Raw genomic sequence first — 23,377 nt, forward strand, 5'->3', positions numbered from 1 at the left:
CCCTGTTCACCCACGACTGCACGGCCAGGCACGACTCCAACACCATCATTAAGTTTGCAGACGACACAACAGTGGTAGGACTGTTCACCGACAACGACTAGACAGCCTATAGGGAGGAGGAGACCTGGCCGGGTGGTGCCAGAATAACAACCTATCCCTCAACATAACCAAGACTAAGGAGATGATTGTGGACTACAGGAAAAGGAGCATGCCCCCATTCTCATCGACGGGGCTGTAGTGGAGCAGGTTGAGAGCTTCAAGTTATTTGGTGTCCACATCAACAACAAGCTAGAATGGTCCAAACACACCAAGACAGTCGTGAAGAGGGCACGACAAAGCCTATTCCCCCTCAGGAAACTAAAAAGATTTGTCATGGGTCCTGAGATCCTCAAAAGGTTCTACAGCTGCAACATCGAGAGCCTCCTGACTGGTTGCATCACTGCCTGGTACAGCAATTGCTCGGCCTCTGACTGCAAGGCACTACAGATGGTACTGCGTACGGCCCAGTACATCACTGGGGCTAAGCTGCCTGCTATTCAGGACCTCTACACCAGGCGGTGTCAGAGGAAGGCCCTAAAAATTGTCAAATACCCCAGCCACCTCAGTCATAGACTGTTCTCTCTACTACCGCATGACAAGCGGTACCGGAGTGCCAAGTCTAGGACAAAAAGGCTTCTCAACAGTTTTTACCCCAAAGCCATAATACTCCTGAACAGGTAATCCAATGGCTACCCGGACTATTTGCATTGTGCCTCCCCCCACCCCTATTTTTTTACGCTGCTGCTATTCTCTGTTTATCATATATGCATAGTCACTTTAACTATACATTCATGTACATACTACCTCAATTGGGCCGACCAACCAGTGCTCCCGCACAGTGGCTAACAGGGCTATCTGCATTGTGTTGCCGCCACCCGCCAACCCCTCTTTTATGCTACTGCTGCTCTCTGTTCATCATATATGCATAGTCACTTTAACCATATCTACATGTACATACTACCTCAATCAGCCTGACTAACCGGTGTCTGTATGTAGCCTCACTACTTTTATAGCCTCGCTACTGTATATAGCCTGTCTTTTTACTGTTGTTTTATTTCTTTACTTACCTATTGTTCACCTAATACCTTTTTTGCACTGTTGGTTAGAGCCTGTAAGAAAGCATTTCACTGTATTCGGGGCACGTGACAAATAAACTTTGATTTGAATATAATTATACAATATCCTCTTGGCCAATATCCATATGTTATTGGCATGAAATAAAACGCGTTTACACTGTTTTTGAAATGGAAACGGCTTCTTTGACTAGCACTCCTATTTGAAAGGTCTTTTGAATGGATCTCCATGCCCTTTCTAGTGTGTTGTGTATAGCGAGAGGGAGCGAGGTGACTGGGAGGTACTGTACCACCAGTACCAGGAAGTACAAGGTGCAAGGAGGGGGCACTCCACTGTATTGCTGTCTGGGTTTACATTCAAATCAGAGGTTATGCGAGAGGCATAAATCTAGTCAGACTGGTTATGCAGGAGCAGACAGGTATGGTTAAGAGAGTGAAAGAAACTCATTGCTACTGGCGCATTTCGGCATAAACCAAACAAGACATATAATCATGTGAAAACAGACATAAAAGGGAAGTTGAATCAGATTAAAGTTTTGGTCAACCAAGTAGAAAATATTATACCACATACATGATATGACAATGTATGATTATTAATGCCCATATAATTTGAATTATTGTGCGCTTGCACCGCATTATGTGTAATATATTTTTGTGAAATAACAATTATTTTATGTGTAGGCAGGTGGCTAGGCAATTGTTGCACAGGTGGAAATTGAAAAGGGGTGGAGTGAAAATACTAGGAAGAGGCGGAGAGAGCAATGTGGACAGGTAGCCAAAAAAAACACTGAATGCTGTTGCTAAAGTTTCAACACCAGTTGAAGAGAGGATATTTTGCTATGAGATTAAACCGACAAACTTAAAAAATCAAAAATATAATCATTTATTTACGAAATGAAGAAAAACAGTATGGCACGTGATGTGGATTATCCGTAGGCCTAGGTCTAACGATCCTATTGGGAATACCTTGATTTGTTGTAGCATATCCGAAAGCTGGGTTCATAAATAAGCAAGATCGTGGCCCTGGTGGACCGTGGGCCATTTTATTGACGGTTAGTATTTAGAGTTTATCTACGTTGACTGAACTTCGGTATCAATTTGCCCCACCATATAGCAGCCTTGCCTTATACAATAAGTCCACAGTCTTTATTCTAAAAGACAAAGCCATGGCATCCCACAACTACAGTAGACTATGTTGTGTTAAATAACACATAGGTCAACACCTGTAGGTCTACTTTCAATGATTGATCAATTATTGGGGACTGTTCTGCCCTCCCCTTTTACTGATTTAATATTAAATCCTGTGTAACAAATTAAAGAGTTACTTTTATGGATAGCTAACTCATATGAGAAAATATGGCAATGAGATTTTGATGGGCAAGAATGAATCAAATAAAAAGAATATTAGAGAAAGGCTTCATTGTTCTTGAACGTGCTTCAGTAAGCTCCAAGGCGTACTTTTGAGTGCATGAACCAGATCATTCAGAGCCTTTTGTTCTAAGTTGAGAAATGGATAATCATTTTAATGCCGACCTAATAGATTACAATTGTGCAATACTCTAATTTTATATAGACCTACAGGTGGCAATTCCACGATAACAGAATGACTCCTATTTTTCTCTTTTAAAAGTATGCAAAACAAAATACTTGTATTGCAAAGTTAAAGAAACCAAAGAACTCTATGCACAGGGACTAATTTTAACAATTTCCACTGAACATTTTACAAAAACACATTTACTTGAAAAACAGTGCAGATGTAAAGTTTGGTAACAGAAGGGATCAAATCTCCCTCGGTTTTATTATTTTACACAGTGGCTGTTATTCAAATGAGGTCCGATTTAGTAAAATTATGAAGTGTTTTAATCACTTAATAAATCCTAAACCAAATTTGTATCAGTAAAAACACTATAACTATTTGGTGGGTCTACATGTTGATATTAGTTGGCAGGGGTCTTTACATCAACATTACTGTGTTTTGATGTATTTATAATACCTTTCAACACTTTCTCTACTAGATGTTTTCTAAGACCTCTTTTCCACCTGTTTGACCAGAAATCAAAGCCTTTGCTTATATTCAAAATGTTTAGGTTGGAACATGGTTGAAACATTTGATATATGCCTTAATGTGTCATGAATATATACTCTTAGCTTTCATTTGACACCAAATTTGATGTGCTCCCATAAACTTCGTGTTAGTGCTCATTGGGCCTTTTGCATGGAAATTCCCTGTGTTTGATGCCTTTTTCTCAAATAAACTACAAGTTTTACATTTCCTGCATTTCACGAAAGTTCTCTTGCAACAGCGTGATCGAATTAAGATCCTACATCTGTACCAGCGAGCTCAGGATAAACTCCTTTTGACAAAGAATTAGTGTATAGCTTTTGAGTGTTTTTCTTCTCAATTTAGGCATGAATTTGGATTTATGAACAAATACTTATTTAACTAAGGGGAAAAGTTATGTCATGGCTGAGAGAGTTTGGTGTTACAGTGCATATTCAGGACATCATGTATACCTGAAATAATTATTCAACTTCCAGGAAGCTTTTTTGTTGACTGATTGGTGACAGTACTGGTTGGGTCAGTCAGTTAGTCCATGCATTCTCTGTTACAAGAGCCTTTCTCTGTAAGGAGACGTTATACAAGTTTATTGTGTCATTATGAACTGTTTTTATTAGACACCCTGCTTATCAAGGATAATGTGTCCAGTGGGTTTTTAGACGTCTACAGTTACTGTTAGGAGAATTATGTTCTCAAGGTTCATAAGCTGAACTTCAATTGGAATTCTCGGTCTGTGACCCAGAGGTTGTAAGGTTCTGGTTGAAATGAAACAGATAGAGACCAATCCACAATAGTCAGTCACCAAAACATTTTTTTTTCTTGTCAAAACCAGTATGTAGTGGATCTAGGCATTTATTTTATGCCTGCTACATTAGGTTAGTTACCACCCAAAATTATTCAGTAGCTGAGCGGGTTCAAATGTATACACGTGTACATAAAGCGAAATGACCCTAAAAGCAGTTGTTTAAAAGAAAATCTCATATCAAATCATTTCTGTGTAACATTTCTGGATAACAATTTATGGGTACCTTACTATGATTGTTTTCAGTTAAAATGGTCAACAAGAGACAAAAAAGGCTTCTTAGCAAAGATATATTTCTCAAGCAAGAATATTGTTCGGACTGTCTGGGAGTGGTCTGAGTGGGGAGGGGAAAACTGAAAACTAGCTGTTCTTGGCAGAACGGTTTGGAACTCTCTTTCTTATTGGTCTATTAACTAATTTACCGCCTGGTGACAGGTTGAAATTTCAGGCGGTCTTTGCAAACAGCTCTTACACTAAAAGGGCGTTATCATATTTTTTAAAAACAATTTAACAGTATTATTCCAACCTCATAGTGTGGTAAAATACTGTATAAAAAAAAACAGAAACATCTAGTTTTTGAATGTACTGGGCATTTAAAACAATGGGACGTGCGTGAGAAATGACCTCAGTGTTTGGTTGCACACATGTCTTTACTACAGAATTGCTCCATGGAGTGTCTCTGACGTGATATTTGGGTGCGGGTTTGGGAGTTGTCTTTGGGAATCTATTTGGACATGAGAAAGTGCTTGTCCGGGCTAGCCCCTTGCACCTCAGGCTGCATCAATGTGTCTGTCTCAAATAGAATCAAATCCAATTTGATTGGTCACATACACATGGTTAGCAGATGTTATTGCGTGTGTATTATGTTGATGCTTGTGCTTCTAGATCCGACAGTGCAGCAATATCTAACAAGTAATACCTAACAATTCCACAACAAATACTTAATACACACAAATCTAAGTAAAGGAATGGTATAAGAATATATAAATATATGGATGAGCAATGACAGGCTAAGATGCAATGGATAGTATAAAATACAATATATACTGTACATATGAGATGAGTAATGCAAGATATGTAAACATTATTAAAGTGGCATTATTAATTATAGTGACTAGTGTTCCATTTATTAAAGTGGCCAATGATTTCAAGTCTGTATGTAGGCAGCAGCCTCTTTGTGCTTATGATGTCTGTTTAACAGTCTGATGGCCTTGAGATAGAAGCTGATAGAAGCTGTCTCTCGGTCCCGGCTTTGATGCATCTGTACTGACCTCGCCTTCTGGATGGTTGCGGGTGAACAGGCAGTGGCTCCGGTGTTTGTTGTCCTTGATGATCTTTTTGGCCTTTCTGTGACATCAGGTGCTGTAGGTGTCCTGGAAGGCAAGTAGTTTGCCCCCGTGGATGCATTGTGCAGACCGCACCACCCTCTGGAGAGCCCTGCGGTTGTGGGCGGTGCTGTTGCCGTACCAGGCGGTGATACAGCCTGACAGGATGCTCTCAATTGTGCATCAACCATCTCCTTTGTTTTGTTGACGTTGAGTGAGAGATTATTTTCCTGACACCACACTCCCAGAGCCCTCACCTCCTTCCTGTAGGCTGTCTCGTCGTTGTTGGTAATCAAGCCTACTACTACTGTATCGACTGCAAACTTGATCAATGAGTTGGAGGCGTGCATGGCCACGCAGTCGTGGGTGAACAGGGAGTACAGGAGGGGGCTGAGCATGCACCATTGTGGGGCCCCAGTGCTGAGGATCAGCGAAGTGGAGATGCTGTTTCCTACCTTCGCCACCTGGGGGTGGCCCGTCAGCAAGTCCAGGACCAAGTTGCACAGGGCGGGGTTGCGACCCAGGGCCTCAAGCTTAATGATGAGCTTGGAGGGTACTATGGTGTTGAATGCTGAGCTTTAGTCAGTGAACAGCATTCTTACATAAGTATTCCTCTTGTCCAGATGGGATAGGGCAGTGTGCAGTGTGATGGCGATTGCAATGTCTGTGGACCTAGGGGGGTGGTAAGCAAATTGAAGTGGGTCAAAGGTGACAGGTAAGGTGGAGGTGATATGATCCTTGACTAGTCGCTCAAAGCACTTCATGATGACAGAAGTGAATGCTACGGGGCGATAGTAATTTAGTTCAGCTACCTTTACATTCTTGGGTACAGGAACAATGCTGGCCATCTTGAAGCAAGTGGGGACAGCAGACTGGGATAGGGAGAGATTAAATATGTCCGTAAACACACCAGTCAGCTGGTCTGTGCATGCTCTGAGGACGCTGCTAGGGATGCCGTCTGGGCCGGCAGCCCTTGCCGGCAGCATGCCTTACTTACGTCGGTCACGGAGAAGGAGAGCCCACAGTCCTTGGTAGTGGGCCGCGTCGGTGGTACTGTATTATCCTCAAAGCAGGCAAAGAAAGTTTTTAGTTTGTCTGGAAGTAAGACGCCGGTGTCCGTGACATGGCTGGTTTTCCTTTTTCAGTCCGTGAGTGTCTGTAGACCCTGCCACATACGTCTCGTGTCTGAGCTATTGAATTGTGACTCCACTTTGTTCTATACTGACATTTTGCTTGTTTGATTGCCTTGCGGAGGGAATAACTACACTGTTTGTATTCAGCCATATTCCCAGTCACCTTTCCATGATAAAATGTGGTGGTTCGCATTGTCTGTCTGTGAACATACTCAGTGTACAGTGGCTTTGGAAAGTATTCAGACCCCTTGACTTTTTCCACATTTTGTTACATTACAGCCTTATTCTGAAATGGATTAAAGAGACTCGAAATTGAGCTCAGGTGCATCTTGTTTCCATTGATCATCCTTGAGATGTTTCTACAACTTGATTGGAGTACACCTGTGGTAAATTCAATTGATTGGACATGATTTGGAAAGGCATACACCTGTCAAAATAAGGTTCCACAGTTGACAGTGCGTGTCAAAGGCATTTGGATTAAACGTCAGGAATTGTGAAAAACTGAGTTTAAATGTATTTGGCTAAGGTGTATGTAAACTTCCGACTTCAACTGTATATGTGAGAACTGGTTAGAGTTTGCCAGAGTACTTGACACAGGAATGTAGGCCTCTGACTCACCCTTCTCTCCACTGATAACTCTGGCTGTTTTATGGCGCCAATTCCCTGAAGCGGAAGTCCACAGACAGACAATGATATGAGATGACAAGAGGCCTGTGTGTGAACTGGGAACATAGCTAGTTACCGTAAAACAGGCTGCCTCGTTATTAAATTGCAACTCGGAAAAGGTACTGCCTCCTTTGGTAACAGCTCTTCGACTTCCTCTAATGTCCCGCCACTGAACAACATGAGTGAATTCTCAATTAAATTATGCATATTCAATTGGTGCATCTGCTGGGAAAAAGCAACAAGGCAATGCTCATGGCGCTGTTTCTTGTAATTGACTTGAAATGGATCCTCCCTTGAGGTTATCACTGGTCATGACTGGACTGGTGTGTTCCTTGTTCTTCATGATGCTCTCTGCGCTTTTAACGGACCTCTGAGACTATCACAGTGCAGGTGCATTTATACGGAGACTTGATTACACACAGGTGGATTGTATTTATCATCATTAGTCATTTAGGTCAACATTGGATCATTCAGAGATCCTCACTGAACTTCTGGAGAGAGTTTGCTGCACTGAAAGTAAAGGGGCTGAATAATTTTGCACGCCCAATTTTTCAGTTTTTGATTTGTTAAAAAAGTTTGAAATATCCAATAAATGTCGTTCCACTTCATGATTGTGTCCCACTTGTTGTGATTCTTCACAAAAAATACAGTTTTATATCTTTATGTTTGAAGCCTGAAATGTGGCAAAAGGTCGCAAAGTTCAAGGGGGTCGAATACTTTCGCAAGGCACTGTATAAGTGAAATAACCTGTCTGTAAACAATTGTTGGAAAAATGACTTATATCATGCACAAAGTAGATGTCCTAACCGACATCCCAAAACTATAGTTTGTAAACAATACATTTGTGGAGTGGTTGAAAAATGAGTTTTAATGACTCCAACCTAAGTGTATATAAACTTCAGACTTCAACTGTAAATGTTAGCCAACACATTGCTAACCTTTGTTAATTAAATCAGCTAAACAGCTGCTTTTAGCAAAAATGTGTTTGGAGTTAACTCTAACGGCTGATTAGCTAGAAAGTTTACACTTCCTCTTCCAAATGCAATGTGGAGAGGTCAGAATAATGAAAAACTACGTACCCAATCTATTCATTTTAAAACTATGATTACTTCTCCTTGTCATTATCATCCACCTGATGATAAGACAAGACGTGAAAACAATTGTTTTTGCTAATATATAATGGGGGTCCCTAGTTCGCCAGTTTGCCTAGTGCTGTGGTGACCCACAGGGTCATGCTGATGGAACAGGACACTCAGTGGCTGTACCACCTCCTGGCCGAGGTCCAGTTGGAGAGGTTTTACCTGCGTGTCCGGGACAGCCTCAACATCACCCGCGTAGAGCATTTCGCCTACGTTAAAGAGTCTGACCTCGAACAGATTGGCATCAGCAAACCAGGTCAGCACACTGTGGTTATTGTTGTCCTTTTTAAAAATTCTTCTATAGCTATTTTTGGTAACACTTCATATGAAAAGCCCCTATGTTGTTCCCCTATGAATAGTTCACATGGGATTATAAATGCCCTTATGAAGAGGGTATTCATGTGAAGTGTAACCCTTGTTTGTATGTTGTATGGCCATATATTTTATATCGAATATTTGTCTACGTGTAGGACAGAGAAGATTATGGGAGGCTGTGAAAAACTTCAAGATCAGCGTGAGGCCCAAATCGTGGATGGCCAAGGTAAGACCTTTACATGGGGCTCCCGAGTGGCGCAGTGGTCTCAGGTACTGCATCTCAGTGCTTGAGACATCACTACAGACACCCTGGTTTGAATCCAGGTTGTATCACAACCGGCTGTAATTGGGAGTCCTATAGGGCAGAGCACAAATGGCCCAGTGTCGTCTGGGTTTGGCTGGTGTAGGCCGTCATTGTAAATAAGAATTTGATCTTAACTGACTTGCCTAGTTAAAGAAAGGTTAAACATCTCTCAAGTCCCTCCAGAATGCAATTTACTATTATATACCATTTGTTACAAGGTAGTGGTGAGTTCTTTGAAATAAGTACCAGACATTACTGATTGACACAACATAATAATTGGAATGCTCACATGTCACTCATGTTGATCTGTTGGTCCCCCAGGCTATCAGTGGGTGTGGTCCGGAGGGGGGTGATCAATGGGGCAGCGGGGGGTCGGGCCAGGAGAAAGGGGGGCGGGCCCTCACCTGTCTGATCCAGGACGATGAGCTGACTCTGGGGGAGAAGCTGGGAACGGGCTCCTTCGGTGTGGTGAAGAGAGGAGAGTGGCAGACCCCCACTGGGAGAGTGGTGAGTGGATTTGTTCAAATGTATGTTGCTTCTGGTGAGACAGTATTTAACTTTTATTTTACTCACCAACAGTAAAAGGCAGAGCTAGGTTGACAGTTTAGAAAGTCACAGGGCAAGATACTGTACCTTCAAAAAGATCAATAGAAATTGCATAACAGAAATAAAAAATAATTTGCATTGAAGTACAGTGCATTCGTGAAGTATTCATACCCCTCCCCCTTTTCCACATTTTGTTAGTTTACAGCCTTATTCTAAAATGGATTAAACACTTTTTTCCCCCTCATCAATCTACACACAATACCCCATAATGACAAAGCGAAAACAGGTTTTTAGAATTGTTTGTACATTTATTAAAAATAAATGTAAAAATACAATTTTTACATAAGTATTCAGACTCTTTTCTAAGAGACTCGAAATTGAGCTCAGGTGCATCTTATTTCCAGTGGAGTCCACTTATGGTAAATTCAATTGATTGGACATGATTTGGAAAGGCACACACCTGTCTATATAAGGTTCCACAGTTGACAGTGCATGTCAGAGCAACAACCAAGCCATATGAGGTCGAAGGAATTGTCCGTAGAGCTCCAAGACAGGATTGTGTCGAGGCACAGATCTGGGGAAGGGTATCAAAAATTGTCTGCAGCATTGAAGGTCTCCAAGAACACAGTGGCCTCCATCATTCCAAGACTCTTCCTAGAGCTGTCTGCTCAGCCAAACTGAGCAATCTGGGGAGAAGGGCCTTGGTCAGGGAGGTGACCAAGAACCTGATGGTTGGATGACAGAGCTCCAGTTCCTCTGTGGAAATGGGAGAACCTTCCAGAAGGACAACCATCTCTGCAGCACTCCATCAATCAGGCCTTTATGGTAGAGTGGCCAGACAGAAGCCACTCCTCAGTAAAAGGAACATATCAGCCCACTTGGAGTTTGCCAAAAGGCACCTAAAGGACTCTCAGTCCATGAGAAACAAGATTCTCTGGTCTGATGAAACTGAGGTTAAGCTCTTTGGCCTGAATGCAAAGAGTCACGTCTGTAGGAAACGTGGCACCATCACTACGGTGAAGCATGGTGGTGGCAGCATCATGCTGAGGGGATGTTTTTCAGCGGGAGGGAGTTGCAGACTAGTCAGAATCAATGGAAAGATGAACGGAGCATAGTACAGAGAGATTCTTGATGAAAACCTGCTCCAGAGCGCTCAGGACCACAGACTGGGGCGAAGGTTCACCTTCCAACAGGACAATGACCCTAAGCACAGAGCCAAGACACCGCAGGAGTGGCTATGTGACAAGTCTCTAAATGTCCTTGAGTGGCCCAGCCAGAGCCCGGACTTGAACCCGATCGAACATCTCTGGAGAGACCTGAAAATAGCTGTGCAGCGACTCTCCCCATCCAACCTGACAGAGCTTGAGAGGATCTGCAGAGAAGAATGGGATAAACTCCCCAAGTACAAGTGTGCCAAGCTTGTAGCATCATACCCAAGAGGACTTGAGGCTGTAATCACTGTCAAAGGTGCATCAACAAAGGACTGAGTAAAGGGTCTGAAAACGAATGTAAATGTGATATTTCAGTTTATTTATCTTTTGTAAATTAGCAAACATTTCTAAAAACCTGTTCTTGCTTTGGCGTTATGGGGTATTGTGTGTACATTGATGAGTGGATTTGTTTTTTTAAACCCATTTTAGAATAAGGCTGTAACAAAACATAATATGGAAAAAGTCAAGGGGTCTGAATACTTTCCGAATGCGCTGTATATTCCCAATCAATTTAAATTGCATTACAATCTTTCCCAAATGGCATTAATCAGTACACCTAACTCATCCATCCTTCCCCTTCTTCTTTCTGTTGCCATGACAGCTGCCGGTGGCAGTGAAGTCTCTGAAAAGTAGCCTTTCCAGACAGACAGACACCATGACAGACTTTCTCCAGGAGGTGACCACCATGCAGTCTCTTGACCACCCCAACATCATCCGCCTCTACGGAGTGGTGCTCACACAGCCCCTCAAGATGGTGAGAGTGCCATTCTCTCTATCCTCTTAAAGGTGGAGTATAAAACATATTTAGTATTATTCCTATTTCTGCATTGTAATCCTGTCTCTGCATTGTAATCCTTTCATGCATGGGCCTTTGCATATGCTAATATTCTAATTGGTAGAATTGCTATTGAAATACAGGCATGCAAATTTAAATAAACATTGAATGGTCATTCAGATGTTATGTTTATCGCAGAATTCACTCAGGGAATTGGAGGGAAAATGTAGTGTAAAGAAGTGACTTTAAAACCCTATTCTCCTCCTCCCAGGTGACAGAGTTGGCCTGTCTGGGGTCCCTGTATGACATGCTGCGCTCTCGCCAGCACGAGTACCCCCTGGCACGTCTCTGGCTCTTCGCCACCCAGATAGCAGCAGGTATGGAGTACCTGGAGGGTCGCAGGTGAGGCACGAAACAGTCCCACTCTACAGACAGACTACGACCAAATATGCAATTTTAGCCACTAACTTCACTGTAACCCTAAACGTCAACAATTCCTCGAACCAATTTCATGCATATATTTTATCCTCAATTGACTGGAATTTCCGTAATGCCAATGAAATTTCAGCAGAGGCGGAAGGAAGACACTTCTAGCCAATGAAAATGCAGAACCATTCCTGGTTGCAGCCGGTATAGTGGGCCTGTGTTATATCTCCCCCAGGTTCATCCATAGGGACCTGGCTGCCCGGAACGTTCTGCTGGCCTCCAGGGAGATGGTGAAGATTGGGGACTTTGGTCTGATGAGGGGCCTGAGCCAGGAGACAGACCACTACGTGATGACGGCCCACAGACGTATCCCCTTTGCCTGGTGAGCTGAAGGAGAACATCAGGGTGTTTGTGGGGGGATATATCATTGATCAGTCATTGATTGTTTAACAGTGTGACCGAATGGAAGCCGGTGTGGAGAAGGGAGATATCACTACTATGGAATTTTCTTTGGTAAATGATTGGCAGTTTGTAGTAATTCCATCTCTCTCTCTCGCTCGGTCTCTTTTTTCTCCATATCTCTCCTCCCACGCTCCCTCCAGGTGTGCCCCAGAGAGTCTGCGTGTGGGCTCTTTCACCCACTCCTCTGACGTGTGGATGTTTGGGGTCATTCTCTGGGAGATGTTCACCTACTGTGAGGAGCCTTGGCGGGGGCTATCTGGCAGACAGGTATGTGTAGACACACTGTACACATTGTTATGATGCCAGAGTCAGACAGAACTTGCTTAGGCAGGAAAGAAGAGGAATTTGTACACAGCCACCGCTGGGGTTTTCCAAAATCTACGAGCATTTACTGTTTTCCAAATTTAGAAGCAGAGTCAGAGATAGAGCTTAAAAAGTAGCTTGATTTAGCTTTCTTAATCGAGAGAGCACATCTGTTTCTCAATTGGCTGACAGATTGCCAGTCCACTACAGAGTCAGTTTTCCTTGCTTTGGCCCAGGCCTGATTTCTCATCTGAATGAGCTCAGATAACTCAGAAGAAAACCCAGGGTTAGATCTATACAACATGACCAAAAGTATGTGGATACCTGTTCATCGAACATCTCATTCCAAAATCATGGGCATTAATATGGAGTTGGTCCCCCTTTGCTGGTATAACAGCCTCCACTCTTCTGGGAAGACTTTCCACTAGCTGTTGAAGCATTGCTGCGGGGTCTTGCTTCCTTTCAGCCACAAGAGCATTAGTGAGGTCAGGCACTGATGTATTGCAATTAGGCCTGGCTCGCAGTCTGCGTTCCAATTCATCCCAAAGGTGTTCGAGGGGGTTGAGGTCAGGGCGCTGTGCAGGCCAGTAAATGTTCTTCCACGCCGATCCTGACAAGCCATTTCTGTATGGACCTCGCTTTGTGCACGAGGGCATTGTCATGCTGAAACAGGAAAAGGCCTTCCCCCAAACTGTTGCCACAGATTCGTCTAGAAAGCAATTGTATGCTGTTGTAACGCTCCGGGTGTCGTGGGTGTGGAGTCAGACGCAGGAAACAGAGAGTGCAATGCTGTGCTCTTTAATGCACAAACGCAACCCAGGGTGCTCACAACCAAACTGCCCCAAACACGGGGGACGAAAATAGTACAACCGAAATACACGACCAGGAACAAACACGTTTCTCTACTACAGAACAATAATTAATCCCGCACAAAGAAACAGGCGGGCCGGCTGTCTAATAAAGCCCAACTAATCATTCACGAACAGGTGCTAACAATAAACATACAAGGAGGGGGAGGAAAAACAATCAGTGGCAGCTAATAGGCCGGCTACGACGACCGCCGAGCGCCACCCGACCGGGAAGGGAAGCCACCCTCGGTCGGACTCGTGACAGCTGTAGCGTAATGATTTCCCTTCACTTGAACTGAGAGGCCTAGCCTGAACCATGAAAACAACCCCAGACCATTATTTCTCCTCCAGCAAACTTAACAGTTGGTACTATGCATTCAGGCAGGTAGGGTTCTCCTGGCATCATGCCAGATGGTGAAGCGTGATTCATTACTCCAGAGAACGCGTTTCCAATGCTCCAGAGTCCAATGGAGGTGAGGTTTACACCACTCCAGCCGACGCTTGGCATTGTGCATGGTGATCTTAGGCTTGTGTGCAGCTGCTCGGTCATGGAAACCCATTTCATGAAGCTCCCGATGAACAGCTCTTGTGCTGATGTTGCTTCCAGAGGCGGTTTGGAACTCTGTACTTGTGTGTATATATATATATATATATATATAAGATTAGTATTTTTTTGTTTCATATCTGTAATACATGCTATGGGACAATGATCACTGAGATCATATGCAAATACTCCACTAGACAAATATTTATGGGGGTTATTAGTAAGAATGAAATCAATCAATGAGGAGTTAACTGTGTGCCAAGCATTGGGATCATCCGTGTAGAACAGAAGGCCTACTTTTATTTCCTTGATTCACTTTTAGGATGAAGTCTGCCCTCGGAGTCTCTAGGGATTTGAATATCTTTTTTTCTGACTCACTTGGAACATTTTCAGGGTACGTGATGGCAATGTGTCTGAAACAATGCTTAGAGAAGACATCCATCTTCTTCTACACGGTGACCTCTAAACAATGCACTATGCTCTAGAATGATGTGATGTGTCTCTTGATGAAAGCACTTGTTTAAATAATGCACCTATAGGTAAATGCACTTTTTAAACAATGCACTTTTATGAATAATACAAATAAAGATATTAAATGTGTTTTGCAATGACACAACACATTACACAGAAATTAAGATACGCTCTCAATGTTCAGAATGTTTCCACCTCCTTTCCAAGTGTTCTTTTGCTTGTTTGTTTGTTCGTCTGAATGCTTGCTTCCCTCAAGGCCTGAACCATCCTCCAGAAATCCCTCAGAAAACCTTCGTCTTTCTCCCTCTGTTGGTTTTGTGTTTGTTTGTCCATGTCCTAATTCTTGTTGTCGTCCTTGTTGGGTTTATTGTTCCCCTATCCCATTATTTCCTTGTGTTGCCTGATGATTCAGCAGATGAGTCCTGCAAGAACCAAGTCGATCAATCTCTCAAAACCTCTCAAACCTATTTCCACACAAAAAAGTATCTTCCAATTCCTCTAGATGGGGAGAACACAGCAATGCACTAAAATAACTCAACTGTACACATTTTTACAAAAATTATAATTTAAGGAGGAGCTCTTCTTAAGTGCTGCTGTTCATGGAATTGGTTTCCAGGAGATGATACTGGCAAAAGAGGAAAATAACAATATATACATTTAGGATAAATGAATTACTAGATACAGTATATGGGAAACATTAACGCTCCAAAGAACTTATAAGGGGAATTAAATAATGAGCGTTTGTAACGAGAGCTAATGAGTTAGATTTATCAGGTACACCTTGTAGGTAGAGCACTTGAAGTTGAACCATGACTCAAAAGGACACAAGGCTCTAAGCATTTGTACGACCTCTGAAATATTTGAGCCCTTTGTACCAAATCAAATATTCAATATTGTGTGTGTGTGTGTGTGTGTGTGTGTGTGTCCACAAACATCTTCAATATCACAACAATGCAATGTCTTTGTCATTAAACGTTCCCCACTCTTTTTTTTTCTCTCAGATCCTCTGGCGTGTGGAGCTGGAGGGACTGCGTATGGAGAGACCCCCTGACTGTCCTCAGGAACTCTACTCTGTGATGAGAAAGTGTTGGGCCTGCACCCCCTCCAACCGACCCACCTTCTCCCAGCTCACCACCCTGGTCGCAGAGGTAACACTGTAAATATTTATATGTACAGTACCAGTCAAAAGTTTGGACACACCTACTCATTCAAGGGTTTTTCTTTATTTGTACTATTGTCAACATTGTAGAATAATAGTGAAGACATCAAAACTATGAAAATAACACATATGCAATCATGTAACCAAAAAAAGTGTTAAACAAATAAAAATATATTTTAGATTCTTCAAAGTAACCACCCTTTGTCTTGATGACAGCTTTGCACACGCTTGGCATTCTCTCAACCAGCTTCATGAGGTGTGCCGTAAAAGTTCATTTGTGGAATTTCTTTCCTTCTTAATGGGTTTGAGCCAATCAGTTGTGTGTGACAAGGTAGGGGTGGTATACTATTTGGTAAAAGACCAAGTCCATACTATGGTAAGAACAGCTCAAATAAGCAAAGAGAAACAACAGTCCATTATTACTTTAAGACAAGAAGGTCAGTCAATACGGGATGTTTCAAGAACTTTGAAAGTTTCTTCAAGTGCAGTCGCAAAAACCATCAAGCGCTATGATGAAACTGGCTCTCATGAGGACCGCCACAGGAAAGGAAGACCCAGAGTTACCTCTGCTGCAGAGGATAAGTTCATTAGAGTTACCAGCACCTCAGAAATTGCAGCCCAATTAAAAGCTTCACAGAGTTTAAGTAACAGACATCTCAACATCAACTGTTCAGAGGAGACTAAGTGAATCAGGCCTTTATGGTCGAATTGCTGGAAAGAAACCACGACTAAAGGACACCAATAAGAAGAAGAGACTTGCTTGGGCCAAGAAACACAAGCAATGGACATTAGACCAGTGGAAATCTGTCCTTTGGTCTGATGAGTCCGAATTTGAGATTTTGGTTCCAACCGCAACACACGGAGATCATCCGTTCACCCACACCGCATCTCACAAAGACATGGCGATTGGAACCAAAAATCTCCCATTTGGACTTCAGGCCAAAGGACAAATTTCCACTGGTCTAATGTCCATTGCTCATGTTTCTTGACCCAAGCAAGTCTCTTCTTCTTATTGATGTCCTTTTGTAGTGTTTTTTTTGTTGTTGCAGCAATTCGACCATGACGACCTGATTCACACAGTCTCCTCTGAACAGTTGATTTTGAGATGTGTCAGTTACTTGAACTCTGTGAAGAATTTATTTCAGCAGCAATTTCTGAGGCTGGTAACTAATTAACTTTTTGCGACTGCACTTGAAGAAACTTTCAAAGTTCTTGAAATGTTCCATATTGACTAACCTTCATGTCTTAAAATAATGATGGACTGTCATTTCTCTTTGCTTATTTGAGCTGTTCTTGCCATAATATGGACTTGGTCTTTTACCAAATAGGGTTATCTTCTGTATACCACCCCTACCTTGTCACAACACAACTGATTAGCTCAAACAAAACGCATGAAGAAGGAAAGAAATTCCACAAATGAGCTTTTAACAAGGCACACCTGTTAATTGAAATTCATTCCAGGTGACTACCTCATGAAGCTGGTTGAGAGAATGCCAAGAGTGTGCAAAGCTGTCATCAAGGCAAAAGGTGGCTATTTGAAGAATCTTATATATAAAATATATTTTGATTTGTTTAACACTTTTTTGGTTACTACATGATTCCATATGTGTTATTTAATTTTCTACAATGTAGAAAATAGTAAAAATAAAGAAAAACCCTTGAATGAGTAGGTGTATCCAAACTTTGGACTGGTACTGTACATTTATTATATATGTATAAATGTATGCTCACATTTGCATTATACTCACATAATACACTCTAATCAAGTGGCTCCCAAGCATGTTCACATTAGCATTTAAGAGTCAATATGGCCAGTGACCAAAATAAAGGCGGTTGGACTGCGAGACAGTGGCATAAAATGGTTTCCTCTCCCCTCTTCCCTCTCTATCCAGGCTCAGCCTTTGGAAGTGTGTGCTGTACGGGACTTTGTGGAACCTGGAAAACTCGCCCTCCTGTCCAACGACCTAGTGACCATCATAGACCATAGGTAAGAGAGAAGAAGGATGGGGAGATGGAGAAAAGAGATCGGAAGAAACAGAGGTTAATTGTTAAACTTAGACATATTGCTTCAAAGAGCGAAACTTTTAAACCGGAATTCCGTTGCATTGACTGTTAACCCTAATCCTCACATTTTTGCCACCTTGTGGTCATTCTTGAGAGGGGTGGTCTAAGGCCTTCAAGTCAGATGCCAAGAATAAAAGATTTGAAGATCTGACTCAAGTTTGCTAAAGTTTTCAGAGAGTCCTATGTAAAAGGATGTCAAGACAGTTTATAAGAGAGTTTTATCATCGTTTATAGAGAGTACATTTTTTTGTGAATATGTAGTTCGAAGTCATCAATAAACTGTTATGTCATTTGTTGGAATTGTATGATTGCCTTTTCTTAATGTGACCATTTAAATTGTATCCATGTGTTTTTTATTTCGCTTACTGTATATCTACATGTGGCTTATATGTGGCTTATATGATTTGACTGTATGGTTCCCCTCCTGTAGTCTGGAGCTGTGTGAGTGGAAGGGCCAGAACCAAAGGACCTTGATAGTGGGCTGGTTCCCCCCGAGCCTGGCTGCTCCCTCCCTCTCCGCCCCCAGCAGCGCCCCTGCTCTTCTCACCACAGCCCCCGTCGCTGCATCGAGCCTCATTCCGGCCCCCCTGAAGGGCAGTCTGCAGCACACGGGGCAGAGTGAGACCCACCCCGACCGTAACTGGGGCACGCCGGAATGCCTCGACGAGTCAGTCAAGTTTCCACTTTTTGATGATTCTTTGATATATAGCTGTTGAGCATCATCATGCTATATGCTAGCCTGGGCTCCTGACTATTTTTGCTGTCATTAATGCCACATTGTTGCCTTGTCTTGTTTAGCATTACAGATATCCGTTGTCATATATCGATAGAAATCAAGTAAAAACTGCATTTGTTTGCATCTTTGTTGGTGGCCCACTATTGGTGGTAAACAAATCTTGCAGAGTAAGTAAGATGAATGCCTTGAACCTTTGATATTGTCAGTGTACAACCCTGACCCATGTTTGTTTGTATACTGTGTTTTTAGCTGACCTCTGACCTTTTCAGGAGAGTAAACTGGAGAAGAAGCCCAGCAAATAGAGAGAGAGAGGGCGGCTCCAATTTACAGAAAATGTCAGGTACCAACTTCAATAAGTTATATACTCTTTGTTTGATTATTATATGACTGATACTAACATGTTCTCCAAATAATATTAGCTAATATTCAATCCATACATATAATTGTCTTGTGGGTAGCATTCTGTAGCTAATTGGGCACATTACAGCTCTTCTAATTGTATAGACCTTTGGTACCCTTCGTAGTGTACTAGCCTCAAGAGCAGAGGGTCACAAGTTTTATATCACATAGTGAAAACCACCCTCAACATGCTGTACACTGTAGTTATTTTGTACAAAATACATATACTGTATACAGTACCAGTCAAAACCCATTCAATGGTTTTAATTTTTTACTATTTCTACATTGTAGATGTAATGCCTGGGGTGTAGTAGAGGAAGAAGTCAGACGCAGGAAACAGAGAGTTCAGAGTAGCGCTATACTTTATTCACCACACAGGTGAAAACGATGCCACTCAAACAAATGCCCCAAAACACAGGGGAACTAAACAATCCCGAATAACTCACGTACACGAACAACCGTGACTTACAGGCGTGTACACGAGTACACATAAAACAATCCCGCACACCCAGCAGACGGGCCAGCTGGATAATATAGCCCAACTAATTAACCTAACTAAATAACTAATGTAAATAACTAACTAGTGTAACTAATAAACAGACAAGGAGGGGTAGAAAAAGATCAGTGGCAGCTAGTAGGCCGGTGACGCTGAGCGCCATCCGAACAGGAAGGGGAGCCACCTTCGGTAGGAGACGTGACAGTAGAATAATAGTGAAGACATTAAAACCAAGAAATAACACATATATTTGATATTCTTCAAATTAGCCACCCTCTGTCTTGATGACAACTTTGCACACTCTTGGCATTCTCTCAACCAGCTTCATGAGTTAGTTACCTGGAATACATTTCAATTAACAGGTGTGACTTGTTCAAAGTTCATTTGTGGATTTTTTTCTTAATGCATTTGAGCCAATCAGTTGTGTTGTGACAAGGTAGGGGTGGTATACAGAAGATAGCCCAAATAAAGTAACATACACATCTCAACATCGACTGTTCAGAGGAGACTGTGTGAATCAGGCCTTCATGGTCAAATTTCTGCAAAGAAACCACTACTGAAGGACACCAATAATAAGAAGAGACTTACTTTGGCCAAGAAACATGAGCAGAAATCTCTGCATGTGTGGTTCCCACCGTGAAGCATGGAGGAGCAGGTGTTATTGTGTGGGGTGCTCCACAGCATTCTGCAGCGATACGCCATCCCATCTGGTTTGTGCTTAGTGGGACTATCATTTGAGTTGGACCGTAGAGTGAAGGAAAAGCAGCCAACAAGTGCTCAGCATATGTAGGAACTCCTTCAAGACTGTTGGAAAAGCTTTCCAGGTGAAGCTGGTTGAGAGAATGCCAAGCATGTGCAAAGCTGTGATCAATGCAAAGGTTAGCTACTTTGAAGAATCTCAAATATATTTTGATTTGTTTGACACTTTTGTGGTTACTACATGATTGCATTTGTTTTATTTCATCACTTTGATGTCTTCACTATTATTTCACAATGTTTAAATAGTAAAATAAAGTAGGTGTGTCCAAACTTTTGACTGGTACTGTATGTTTAATAGAACTATCCATCTGTCCCCAGGTATGACCAGGAGTCTGGAGTCTGTCCTGAGTGATCCTCAGAGCAGGACCTTAGGAGGGGTCAAGGTGAACCCCCGTCGTGGACCCCTCCCCAACGCCATGGTTGCCCGCAGCGTTGTGGTGCAGCAGGATCCCCATCGGTTCAGCGAGGCCAGCATCAACCCCCCACCTCGACCGCTCCCGCCCAACCTTAAACGCGTCAAGATTCCCCAGGTGGCCTTGTTCCGAGATCGGAGGCCTGTAAATCCATCCCCAGGTTCCTTGTGGCCTCCACAACCTCAAAAGAATCCTCAGCAGCAGATGCTACAGCCACCCCAGCCCCAGCTGCAGCAGACCATGGGGGGCAGCGACCTGGGCAAAATGGCCCACATGGCATGGTCCAAACCAGCACTGGATGACTATGGGGATAAGGAGAGGAATCAAGAAAAGGAGTGGGTGGTGAGGGAACGAGAGAGGGAGAGGAACCCGTCTCAAGTACAACACACCAGGGAAGCCTTCATAGCCCAGGTATTGAATGGATGTATGATCTTTAGTTCTTGAGTTGTTAGACATATTACAGAATTCAGGCTTTGTGATTGGCCTGAAGTTCTAAGGTCCTCTAGTCTGATTGGTCAGGTCACGGAAGCAGTGCATGGAGTGACCAATGAGGAGGTTCGGAACGCACTTCACTCCAATGAATGGAACCCTATAAGGGCCCAGCAACAACTCAAGGTTAGACAGAATTACTCATACTTAATACATGTATTATTTCCATGTACTTCAATATTAATATTAAATGTGATGCACCAACCTTGTGCTCTCTCCTCGCTCTCGCTCATTCCCTCCTTCCTTCTCAGATGCAGCAGCTGCACTCTCTGAGCCTGTGTTCTCGTGACGACTGCCTAAGGATCCTGTCCCGCTATCAGTGGGATCTACAGCTGGCCAGCCGCTACCTGTTCAGAATGGTACAGGAGGAGAGGACTGGAGGAGGAGAAAGGGAGAGGAGGGACAGAGAGAGAGAGGCACCCCCTGCTGCCATGGAGAGACGAGGAGTATGATGGGTGGGGATGGAGGGATACTGGAAACAGAGGACAATAAAGATTTACGAAATTGAAGAGGGACTGAGGAGCTATTTGAGGAATTTAAGAGATGGGATGGTTGATTAAAAAGGAATGGAATATATATGAAGTGAACCAAAGACATTACAGTCCTCCAAAATACAATTTTTATCCCTTTTTACAATTCTGTTTAGTCTTTTTTAATGACGTGACAGACAGCCACGTCCTCTCTGTTCAAAAGTAGTTGTGTATCATGATGAATTTGTAAATAGAGTGCCTTACAAAAGTATTCAGACCCCTTGGATTTCTTCACATTTTATTGTGTTACAAAGTGGGATTCAAATGGATTGAATTGTTATTTTTTGTCAAAAATTTACACAAAATACTCAAACAAAAATTCTAACATTTTAAAAACTAAAATATAGTAATTGCATTAAGTATTCAGGTCCTTGACTCAATACATGTTAGAAACACCTTTTGGCATCGCTTACATCTGTGAGTCTTCTTGGATAAGTCTATAAGAGCTTCATATTTGTCCATTATTAATGTAAAAATTATTCAAGCTCTGTCAAGATGTTGGTGATCATGGCTAGACAGCATTGTTAAAGTATTGCCATTTAAGCAGATTTAAGTCAAAACTTGGCCACTCATGTACATTCACTGTCTTCTTGGTAAGCAGCTCCAGTGTAGATTTGGCCTTGTGTTTTAGGTTATTATCCTGCTGAAAAGTGAATTCCTCTCATAGTCTCTGGTGGAAAGCAGACTGAAGCAGGTTTTCCTCTATGATTTTGCCTGTGCTTGGCTCCATCCCGTTTTTTTTATCCTGAAAAAATCCCCAATATTTTCTAAAGGGAAGCATACCCATAACATGATGCAGGCACCACCATGCTTGTAAATAAGGAGGCAGTTACTCCGTGATGTTGTATTTGCCCCAAACAAGACTTTGCATTTCAGCCAAAAAGTGTATTCCTTTGCTATGTTTTTTTTGCAGTGTTACTTTAGTGCCTTGTTATTATTTTAACTACAATAGTGTTGCTACCATCACTGCCATTGAACTCTGTAGCCCATGGCAACACAGCAGTTTCATTCCTGTCCTGCAGCTCAGTTCAGGATGACAATTTTTTATGTCTGGGTGGTTTAATACATAATCCACAGCATAACAATTCACTTGACCATGATGAAAGAGCTATGCAATGTCTGATTTGTTATTGTTGCCCACTTTCATTATCCTTCTTTGATTCTTTCGAAAAGCTTCTTAGTTGAATCTGTACTTGATATTCAATACTTGACTTTACAAATGTGTGTACGGGGGACGGAGAAAGAGTTAGTAATGAAACAAATCCATGTGATTTGTTAAGCCAAATTTACTCCTGAACTAATTTAGGCTTTCCTAAACAAAGAGGCTGAATACGTATGCAACAACTCTATTTTAGTTATGAATATTTGATTTATCATTAAAATATATATTTTACGTCCTCATTTAAGAGAATTTTGTGTAGATTGTTGACAAAGAAATTACAATTAAATCCATTTGAATCCCACTTTACCCCAATAAAATGAAGAAATTCAAGTGGTCTGAACACTTTTGCAAGGCACTGTATTGTATTAGCATTGATTATATTTGTTGAATAAAATGTTGATACAAATTGTGCATGGCGCTAGTGATGTGTACATGTGACTCATGCCCCTCAATTTACACCCAGTCAAGAGAGTTGGGATGTTGTAAGAATCAAAAGATGATCTACAGAGTGATGTCATTTCCTTTCAGAGGAAGTGTTTGTCAATTCTCTGCTTTGACTTCCTTTAACCGCTTTAGTTGAGGAAGGTGAATTGTGAGCTTCTCCTTACGCTGTCTATAACTACAGCTTTACAGGAGCTGGTCACATAGGGCTGGAGAATCCATAGTACTAGGGAAGGACATGAGTTTATTTTAACCTGCACCTCAGCATGCGTCCAGCGGGGGGGGGGG

At 42.3% G+C, this 23,377-nt stretch overlaps 1 protein-coding gene across 3 annotated transcripts; it reads left to right on the top strand.

The window, feature by feature from the left end:
• The first annotated feature begins 1,886 nt into the window (after positions 1–1,886).
• On the top strand, positions 1,887–23,059 carry LOC115138138 (activated CDC42 kinase 1-like). 3 transcript variants are annotated; one of them, XR_010465331.1, is made up of 15 exons: positions 1,887–2,164; positions 8,291–8,492; positions 8,707–8,777; positions 9,177–9,362; positions 11,214–11,366; positions 11,659–11,789; positions 12,049–12,195; positions 12,416–12,542; positions 15,443–15,589; positions 17,493–17,587; positions 18,095–18,331; positions 18,670–18,740; positions 20,373–20,878; positions 20,974–21,082; positions 21,208–21,295. XR_010465331.1 is itself a non-coding variant. In XM_029674651.2 (15 exons), the coding sequence occupies exons 2-15, from the start codon at positions 8,330–8,332 to the stop codon at positions 21,406–21,408; spliced, it is 2,331 nt and encodes a 776-aa protein (XP_029530511.2). In that variant the 5' UTR covers positions 1,887–2,164; positions 8,291–8,329; the 3' UTR covers positions 21,409–23,059. The 3 variants fall into 3 exon arrangements, 2 of the variants coding, with proteins under 2 accessions (XP_029530511.2, XP_029530512.2); XM_029674651.2 differs by having other exon boundaries at positions 20,987–21,082; positions 21,208–23,059; XM_029674652.2 differs by having other exon boundaries at positions 8,326–8,492; positions 20,987–21,082; positions 21,208–23,059.
• The last annotated feature ends 318 nt before the right edge of the window (positions 23,060–23,377 follow it).

The sequence above is a fragment of the Oncorhynchus nerka genome, linkage group LG12 (assembly GCF_034236695.1).
Source record: "Oncorhynchus nerka isolate Pitt River linkage group LG12, Oner_Uvic_2.0, whole genome shotgun sequence".
NCBI classification, from domain to species: domain Eukaryota; kingdom Metazoa; phylum Chordata; class Actinopteri; order Salmoniformes; family Salmonidae; genus Oncorhynchus; species Oncorhynchus nerka.

Bases quoted from the DNA above. Each gene is read 5' to 3' on its own strand.
- LOC115138138 (XM_029674651.2), top strand. From the start codon at position 8,330: ATGCTGATGGAACAGGACACTCAGTGGCTGTACCACCTCCTGGCCGAG. The intron at 8,493-8,706 runs GTCAGCACACTG...GTCTACGTGTAG, and splicing joins GATTGGCATCAGCAAACCAG to GACAGAGAAGATTATGGGAG. The intron at 11,367-11,658 runs GTGAGAGTGCCA...TCCTCCTCCCAG, and splicing joins TCACACAGCCCCTCAAGATG to GTGACAGAGTTGGCCTGTCT.